This window comes from Ochotona princeps, unplaced genomic scaffold (genome assembly GCF_030435755.1).
Source record: "Ochotona princeps isolate mOchPri1 unplaced genomic scaffold, mOchPri1.hap1 HAP1_SCAFFOLD_3392, whole genome shotgun sequence".
Taxonomy (NCBI): Eukaryota; Metazoa; Chordata; class Mammalia; order Lagomorpha; family Ochotonidae; genus Ochotona; species Ochotona princeps.
In genome coordinates, this window is record NW_026699838.1 from 1 (window position 1) to 10000 (window position 10000).

The 10000-nt window shown below is 52.1% G+C and overlaps 1 protein-coding gene across 1 annotated transcript in view; it reads left to right on the forward strand.

Annotated features, from left to right (window-relative positions):
• Positions 1 to 5513: 5513 nt before the first annotated feature.
• LOC131479257 (uncharacterized) overlaps positions 5514 to 10000 on the forward strand; it is a 9562-nt gene continuing 5075 nt past the window's right edge. The window contains 4 exon segments of the mRNA XM_058659804.1: positions 5514 to 5593; positions 8540 to 8640; positions 8734 to 9087; positions 9253 to 9533. Of these exon segments, the coding sequence (XP_058515787.1) occupies positions 5514 to 5593; positions 8540 to 8640; positions 8734 to 9087; positions 9253 to 9533 (816 nt within the window).

A 10000-nucleotide genomic window follows, 5' to 3' on the forward strand; every position in this document is an offset into this window, starting at 1 on the left:
GCAACGAGATTTCTTCCGCCTTTCACTATTAAGCGTCATGAGGAATCCTCTTCTCTATTGTTGCATGTGCAGCGGGGGTGCACACAGTTCCGTATTTGATCAGAATCAGAGAGTGCAATCGAGAGAGAATGGCCTGGTGGCGCGCTCTGGAGGAGACATGTAGACAGGAGGTAGAAACAGAAGTCGAACGGAAAGCCGATAATGACGGCCAGATTGGCCTGACTGAACAGAGTAAAGAGATGAGGAAACCTCCTCCGGCGAGCGGTCGACGGGCACCGCGAAAGGGGTGGAGAGGACGGCTGCATGACGCAGAGGGACAGAGAAGAGCACAGGAAAAGTAAGAAGAGCGCCGCTGGCCTATATAGAAAAGTTATATCCGTTCAAATACGAAAGGACCTTTAGGTAGGGGGAAAAACGGGAAATATACTCCGAAGGGAAGCATCACATGCACCAGGGCAGTCCTTCGCGTGGCACACCGCGCTATATATGTGACGCGCACACCATCGCGGACCTTGAGCGTCGACCATCAGTCAATCAATTCCACGTAAGTTTCAATTGTGTGCATCAGCAGCCGGAATTTATTTTTCATCTTAGCTAATTTTCATTTATACTCGTGGCGAAACTATTGAAACGACAGTAAGCCGCCCTCGTCAAGAACGACATCGCGTAGGTGGACCGCCGAGCTTTTATATGGATGCTCGCAAGGCTGAGGACGTCCCCACGTTGTCCGTGGTTTTCCTCACTTCTCTAACAACCACGGGTAATTTCTTTGTGGTGGCTACGCTGCGGTTGCAAAACCTCCCCAGTGAAGTATGAGTGCATTCCTATGCGACCCCGGGCACGGAGCGAAGTATTGTCGTCCGGCTGTCATTCTCTAGCGTTTAGACGGAGCCAGAGGTGCCTCTGGTTACAATAACTTATCCCGTAAACTGCTCACGACACTTCCTTCCCAATGAAACAGGCTTCGCGACAGGCGTAGTGTCGCTTACAACAAATCACGAGAGTGCGCCCTAAATCCCTGGTACGTAAGTAACACCGGCATACTCAGACAGCGCTTGGTATGCTCCAGTGCGTTTGAGGGTCACTTTTTGCACCGCGAGCCTCAGAAAAGTATAAACGGTTCCACAAGCCATTCCAGGTGGATGGTTTCAGCTACAAAAGGAGCCAGTCTGATGTATTAAGATTCTGCCTGAATGTAAGTCCTGGGAGTACACACCATGACTATCAGAAGTCCGGACGCCGCCCGCTTTAGGTTCGCCGTTCAACTACGCTGAACGCAGGAGCCAGCAAAATTGAAGCGTGCATAACCCGAACGCGCCGCATTTTATTCGGGGGCGGCGACAACTCGCCGGCCTATCTTGCAGAGGAAACATGCGCAGCTGATTACGTTTGAACATGCGCGTGCAACAATACTGCCCAGAATGGTCCCGCCGTGATAACCTAATGAGGATGTGGTATATGTGCGGATGTAGAACGAAAGTAGGATACACTGCTAACGTGCTGGTCGATCCTAACGGACGACAAGTATGCTCGCGAAAGAGAGGATTAAGGAAGAAGACGCGGGACACTGACAGGTCTGTACGAGCGCACTTACGCAATGGTCTGCCACAAGACTTCGTTGCCTCTGCAATCTCGACCCGCTCAGGGGGCGGAAAGGTGAGGGCTCTTGGGCGAGGATTTCGTTATGCAGTGTAGTGAACGAGTTCATTGTCGCGCAAACACGTTTGTGAAAGCGCTGTGCGTGGACAATGTACCTGATGAAAGCAGTCGACAACGCGCATATAGTACAGTTCGCACGTAGGCGTGCGCGGTTACAATATATTCTGCATACTGGCAGTGAAGAACCGACAGCTACCGCTTTGGCCGAGCGTAGGTGTGATTTTGTTAACTAAGCTATGATTCGACAAAAAACTGCACACGAATTCATGTTCTAATCTTTGAAAAGCATGCCTACGCATCACGGAGGTATAGTGGCGAATAGTGGCGAAGCGAAGGTTCAGCCGCGTCCTTTTATAGTTACTGAGCATCAGTTTCGTACCTCGCAAATTTCGCAGTTCGTCGCGGCCTGCACTCATAGAGACTTCTTGGTTTGCAGGGTATTTTTTCGGGGGAATCTATGAAGCACGTCTGCGGAGGGAGGGTGTGCGGTGGAGCAGGAACAGTCACACCGTTGCTCCTCGGTGGCGCACCTATATGCACACATATGCAGTCACAGAAACAGCTGAGTTCGTGTTTTTGTGGCGAGGCAACGCGCCTCATTGATCGATATGATGGACGCCCTACGTTGATGGTCCTGAAGCGTTGACAACAGATTTTCCTGAACTTTCAAGAAGTTGTCGACGTACAAACCTCCAGTGAAGAACTATATCCCGAATTCACGCGCCCGGGCTCATTTTTACGAGGAATTACTGAAGTATTCCCTCTCTCTCTCTAGGTGCACACGATGGTGTACTCTTCCACCCCTGCTTGAAGATCAGGGCCACGGGTGTCACCTGCACATCTCGAAACAAGATTGACGGCACCCATTCCGCTCTGGCTGCCGTAGTGTATCTATCACCTGCACATCATCGGGTGTCTGCGGGTCTCCAGACCAGTATGGGCGTGCTTACAGCCTTCTGTCGCGCTTTGCAAGACACGCGTTCGCGCTGTCCGCATTAGTCGGGACTGACAGGATACGAATCCATACAAGAGCCATCAAACCATTCACATGACAAGGCAGCATTACTTTCGTGCAGCGTTGTGCTTGCATACCTGTTAGCTACGTAGCAAAAGCATTGAATGACGTTGGATTACGTTGTGGCGTCTATTTGACAGGTCAGACAGAAGCAGAACCATCTTCACTCAACGTAGGCTTTCATCTCGCCTTCGTTCCTGATTGTTACAATTTTATCGGTCTCATAGTCACCTCTGTGACACATGTTCGTTGCAACACTTCTGAAGGTGTGATTACAGGAAGAACATAGCTACAGATGTTACAGGCGCTAGCAGAACAGCGTATTGCTTCCCACGCTGATGCAGTCCTCTCTCGTACACTTCAGTGTCACGGTTATCACCAGTAGAAATCTAGTAGTGGCGACCAGACGACTCAACGTAGTACCGTGGATATGTAGGCCCAGAGTCTGCAGGAACACCCCAGTGTTGAACGAGCACGAAAGTCGCACATTTTTCCTTGTACGACGGGACTACATGTACATCTGGACGAGGTTTACTCTGCTGGCCAAAATAGCTGGTAAGGTCAAAAATCAACATGCCCCTAAGCGATGGGGAATGTAGCAACCTGGCTGAAACTACAAGTGCAGAACATCCGGTAGAGAAACTGCGTAAGTAGATCGGATTGTTTGCACTATGCAGCCTTTTACACCAGCTGTTTGCCGAGGCCCTGCAGGCAGAGATGTTTCTAGTCACGGCCGCCATTGTATCGGTGCTATTCAACACGACACATGACATGCGGCCCCCCACCGGAAACCAGATGAACGGCTGGTCCTTCGTTCTATCGCGACCCTTCGTACGCGGAGGCGGACATCAGCGATTTCCATGCCGCAATGGCCGCCAGAATGCAGAAATGCAAAATGACGACAGCTTTTCCATCGCGCCTGAGCGTCAAGCAGAGTGCGCGTTTCTAGCTGGATCCAGGCCTACACGTGGCCTGCTGTGAATCAAGAAGAGGTATGCGCACGAGGACGTTGAAACATGGATGTGCTTATAAAGGTCTCTGAGTATGTTTCTGCCCCCTGCAACAATCGCAGCTGTGTGCGTACGCTTCTTCGACTGCAGAAACTTTGCAAGTCGTAGAAACTACCGGTGCGGCGCCCCAGGTTGAGATCATTCGCGGTCACAGCGGGCTGTACGCTCATGGCTACGGAACTCTAAAGCTATCACGCGCCAGTAGTGCAGGTCGAGAATATCTGCGGCCACAACGGGCCGTACTCTTACGTCTACGGAACCCTAAAGCTTTCACGCGTCATCACCCGTGCCTGATGGCGCCGGCTCTGTGTGCTCTGGACCTGCCTTGCCCTACATCACCGACACTCAACAACTCTATTCACGTACACTCTTAGAGCTTGCTGAGTGCTGACTCAGGTTCGATGGTATTCACTATCACTGGACTATCCCCCGGAAGTGGGACACACTTCACCATCTGCATCGTGCTTTTCTCCGCCCTCGCACGCAGGCGCCTCTGCTTGGTGTCTCCATCCGCGTGCACATGTGCCGTACCAATCTCTTGAAAGTCTTACTTCCGAATGATGGATTATCAGTAGACGGCGCCCAGAGGAAGGATGAGAGAGTACAGCACAGGAGTGACAATCAGCAAAACAGAAGCGCTACTGTGGTGGAGTTCGACACGTACATACGGCTCCTATTCGCGTCTTTTATTCTGCAGCTATATATCCGTCAGTGGCCTGTCACGGGGTTACTCGTCCTCCCCGTGTGGCTCTCTGCACGCTCCCCAGGGGGTACAGCTCCGTTGCGTGCTATCATCGTCTCATTCGTGGCATCTTCCTGACTGGATGAGGACCTGAGCCGCAGTGTTTGTGGTTTCACTTCTACTCTCAGTTTCGCGCACCCACCGCCTTGTATTTCAGTTGTTTTTTCCTCTCGACTTTCTGAGCGGCCGTGTGCGTCCCTCTCTCATGATGAACCTGATATCTGCCATAGGAATTTGGTGGTTTGAGTGTAGAAGACAGAAATTTACTCCCCCTTGGCTCCCTCGTTCAGCGATATGTTGTTCTTCGCACTGCGATAACGACGGAGGACCCTAGTTGCGTGACTGTCTTCACATCTGTTGCGCGAGTGCGACGCATGGTACACATCAACTGAAACTTTCAACGTGCTTTCTTATGGCTGTGCCGCCGAAATAAACGCGTTTCCTTCGCTATCAACGAAGTTATCACCCGCCAAAGCAGTGTGTCCTACGAAATGGGTTACCTTGTCAGCCTGCAGCGCGCGTCTGTTTAAATCCACCATGAGCTGCACGCATGTGCTTCCTGCGGCGTGGCCTTCGGATGGATCTACGCAAATAAGAATTCTCCTTCTCCGACCACGCTTTCCCCGGTGTCCTACCCCCACGGCAGAGGGGCGCCCCTGGCTTGCTGATATTGTTTCAGGTGCAAACGGTGGATGGGGTTGTTCTCTATCTCGTCCACTGCAACACGGTGCAGAAGCACACTCAGACTCTTCCGTCCACAAAAAGCCCTGTGGATACTGCTGGGATTTGCAGGGTGAAACCGGTTGTACACTGGTGAACTGCAGAGATGCTGGTGTGTAGCGGGTAGGCATCCGAGCCCTGTCTTCCTGGTCTGCACAAGCAGCGTACTTATTATTGCAGTCGCTCACAGGAAGGTGCGCAACAGCAAAATGTCCTCCTCCCTTCATGTGAGAGGATCGGCATTACTCCGCAGATGACCACGCCCGCAGAGCAGTACGCTCCAGTAGCACGCGGATCCGGCCGGCTTGCGTACTTCTGCGTAGCGTGTATATGAAGAAGAGGGGAAGGGTTGTCGTTTTACGCGGACATGCATAAGCGGTTCAGACGTCTGCTGCGTTTGTCCGAACAGCAGCGGAAGATCGCCTGCCACGTGGTACTTGCGGTAGCGTAGGGGCGCCGTGCTACAACGGTATGGGAGACCAGATACCCTCCGCATCCCCCGCGCCCCCCGTCTACACCCTTCCGCTGCATGTTGCAGTATAAACGACAGCATCATTTCCTGCTGCTGCGGGTCTAAATTCTAATCGCCGGCTGCTTCCGCGGATCCCCCACTCGTGCCCTTTTAAGGTAGAGTATGGTTTCTCCCAGGAAGCGAATGCTGTCTTTTCGTAGGCTATGTACGTGCTTCATATATGAAGTCCGATGCCCGCCCACTGCGTTCTGTCCTACGCCCATTCCGCTGCCTGCGCCTCGAGAAACAGCGCGTTCAGTTTCGCGTTTTAACGCGGCAGGCCCGGCTGCAGAAAATTAGTGAGAGCGGAGGCGCACCTGCTTAGCCGTAATTTTTCCTTTCGTGAAGAGCTCAGGTGTCACCTCGTCCTGCACTGTTGCTATGGTGCTCGTCACTTCCCTGCTTCCATAGTCTGATCAATGCTGCAGCTTTGCTGATTGAAGAATGCGGTCTGTTCACAGTAAGACACGAATATTTAATTTTTACCGTGGAGCTCCCACTCACTTTATCAAAGGAGCTTCCAGGTCATTCACTCCGGAATACAGATGAATTTCTGGTTGGGGGGGCGCCGGGACCGCGTTTATTCGCAAAGCATGGTAGCGATTCACGGTACCAACTTCAGCGGGCTGTTCCCTGCGCTTACCGTTACCGCAGATTCGGAAAGCTGCCTGTTAAGTGCCGTGTTCGGATCTGCCGCTTTACTTCAGCCCCTTAATGCGCGCCTAGAGTCTGCGTGCGCACTCGACGGGTCTCAGCGGAAGAGTCCACTAACTGGAGCTTCTCAGCAAGTGCTTCACTTTGAGCCGGGAATCCCCTGCCTTTTTCTCTAAGGGTACACTCACTATTTTTTTGTGTATAGCAGGGAGTTTTAAATCAGGTTTATGTACACTAGGTGACACGGTGCACACATGGGCGCCTCCCTGCATTCTTGTACAGCATTTCCCGCCACACATGCTCTTCGCTTCAAGTGTTTTCTTCGCAGATGAGTGTAGATTCGGACCTATCGTTTTCTGGCTCGACGTCCCGCACACGCTGTCGTGGTTCTTTTTAAGCCAGCTCCTTCCCCGTTTATTTCTGTGGAGACTGGGGCTTCCCGCTTCGGTCGCCCCTCGAATTCGCTGAGTTACTTTTGTGCACAAGCAGAACAAGCCACACGTAGGAGCGTGTGCGTACCTGTACCCTAAAATAGTTTTTGCTAAGCCAATCAGACGCACTGGGCCCTAGAGAGATGGCTAGGCGAATTTGACAGAAGACAGGAGGTTCTCGCTTGCACCAGGGGTATCCTTAGCACGGAAATTTAGCAGGTAACTCGTCGTTATCGGGAATTCATCATAAAAAGGGTTTTTTGTGGACACTCACCCTTGTGGTTTCAGCTCCTTATCCACAGTTTTATTTTAGGTTGTGCGGATGCCCATGAAAGCATTGTTGTGCGGGTGAAGACGTTCGTCAGTCTCTGCCAACATCTCTGTCCTGCACTGTAGTATGCACACAACTTTCGTTACCGGGGAATTATCATAAAAAGGGTTTTTAGTGGACACTTACCCCTGTGGTTTCAGCCCCGTATCCACAGTTTTATTTTAGGTAGTGCTGATGCCCATGAAAGCATTGTTGTGTAAGTGAAGACGTGCGTCAGTCTCTGCCAACATCTCTGCCCTTCACTATAGTATGCACTCAGCTTTCGTTATCGGTGAATTATCATATATAGGGTTTTTAGTGGACACTCACCCTTGTGGTTTCAGCCCCGTATCCACAGTTTTACTCTAGGTAGTGCGGATGCCCATGAAAGCATTGTTGTGTAGGTAAAGACGTTCGTCAGTCTCTGCTAGCATCTCTGCCCTTCACTGTAGTATGCACTCAACTTTCGTGTGTCATCGTTCTTTACAGTTCCACCCGACCATACCGTCGTATGTTCGGTGCCGTCTATGTTAGCCTTGGATGCCCTCTTTTGTGCCTCAGCGCACCTTGTCCGCGCTGCGTACCCCCCGCACTCCTGACTTCCCTTCGGTTTTCATGATGAATCGTTTGCATCTCTGTTACTCCCTTAGAGCCTGTATCTCTCGGGGCTTCCTTCGTTTCCCTCCGTCTCGCGCTTTCCTGTTGTGAATGTTAGTCGCTAGCTGTTATCCTCACCGTTTCTCTCCGCGGCCGTCCTGCGTATTCACGCGTCTTGTTTTTCTGACTAGTCTCACTAGTGTCATCTCTCTACGTTACCATTTCTCCGCTCACACTGTCTCGAAATTTGAAAAGACTGGGTTTTGGCTTTTAGAAATGCAACAGTCAGCGCTTGGGATGCAGCTGCGCAGATGCAGGCGGGCCCACGCACATGTTTGCGGCTAACCTCCCCTCACCTTCCCAGGCTGCTACTTCAAGAATCACGCATGGCTGGAACCTCCAGTCATTGGTGTGTACACTTACTGTATCGCGCCGCGTTCTCACATCTATTCACTGGACTTCTTTGCGCTGGTTATATTTGTCTAGGCTCCGCTAGATACCGTCTATTTTGCAACGAGTTTCCTCTATTACAAAATGCTGACTCAATTTTTACTTGACGCAGCGTTATTTGTGTAACTCTATGCTCTTTCCAGAAAAATATCTGTATGCTTGTCCAGATGCGGCCTGTTTTTGGTGTTCCACTGAGCGCGTGTCCAGCCACCGTTCCCCTCGTAGACCACTATCTACACGTAGTGCTTCATTGAATATCATGAGCATTTTTACGTAGTATCTGTCGAGTTTGCCCAGTGCCGTACCATACAGAAGTATTTCCAGTCAGTCCTCGCCTTCCTTTGTATGCTGATGGCTTGTTGAGTCGATGTTCTGTTTTTTTTTCCCGCGTTGTATTGCGGACTTTTCAGCTTTTGGATCCACCTCGACTTCGCGTGAAGAACACACTCAGTCTTCGCGACGGTGATTGCCATCATGCTGGGCTTGGCGCAGACGGGCGCGGCTGGAGCCGTAGGAGGAGCAGCAGCGACGCTGCCAGGAAGTATGTTGAGAGTGCCTTTGTTAGCAGGAACGGCTGCGGGGCCAGCAGCAGGTGCTGTTGGAGGCGTATTGACAACTGCGCGACCTGGTGCAGTACTCTACAGCACTCCTAATACAGTTTATATCCGCAATCTTTCGCCGCTTGTTACAGAGCAGCATATTCGTCAAATTTTTTCACTCTGTGGAGATATTTTGAACATCGCTTTCAAGGCATACTCGAACAATCCTTCACAAAGGTACTGCGAACTTGAATTCAAGGATTCAGCGGGAGTGACCGCTGCCTCTCAGCTGAACAATACCCCTCTACTCAACGTGCCCATGAGCGTTTCAGTGGTGGAGCCCCCCGGAGGTGGTACAACCATAAGCAGTACCAGACTGTCTCAGCCGACACAAGCAGCAGTTTCACCGGGTTTGGCAACTCCCGCAAATCCTGCGGCCACTTCAGCACGTGTGTTACCCTCCGTGGGGTCTGCTGCTGCGGGGGGGGCGGTCCTGCCATCCAGTGCGGGTGTCACCGATGGGGCACGGCGGCCTACGGCTGCTACGGGCGCCAATGCAGTAGCTGTGGGTGTCCCCCCCGCCGTCGGGGCAGTGTTACCGGGAGCAGCTCAAGCAGCGCTTGCAGGAGGGGCTGCATGTGCTGTTGGTGGTGCCAGTGTTGTTCCTGGTGCTACAATGCTGCAGCAGCTCCAACAGGAACAGCTCAAGCAGCTACAGCAGCAGCTGTTGTCCGGAGGAAGTACCGCTGCTGCGTCGCTGCTCGCAGGCATGCCAGGAGCACTCGCTGCTCTTGGCGGCCTCGTAGGAGGTGCAGCAGCATTCGGCGCTATGCCGTTGAACAGTCAGTTGAGTGTCGTTGAAATCGCCATGCAGAATCATATGAGCAATCTGCAGGTACGATCTCTTGATGTGTAGGTGCGACATGTAGCCGTAGTAGTTGACCGCGGGGGGGCGGCGGGGGAATTTCTGCTACTGCTGGCGACGTTACCTGGGGGGCTGCGGCTTGACTGCTGCAGTTATTAAGTCTCTCTTGAGGCACACGTATCATCTCGCATATACGCACCGCATGCACTGTCTGTGCTTTCTGCGTGGTGCTGTTGATGCTTTTGGACTTACTTAAGACGCTGCCACCCCCGAAGGCTGCCAGCTGTTTCCCTTCCTCGTCCATGGTCCCCGGCTGCTGGTATGCTGACGTACTTGTTGCTGCTTGTGAAGTTGCTGTTCATTGTCGAGAAGGTGCGATACTACTGTAATAGTGAGAGGATAGTCTACGAGGAACCTGTGGAGACGCTGCGGACTACATGCGGTGGTTCCTCTTGAGTACTCCTTGCTTGACATTCATGACAAACTCCTGGCTGGGT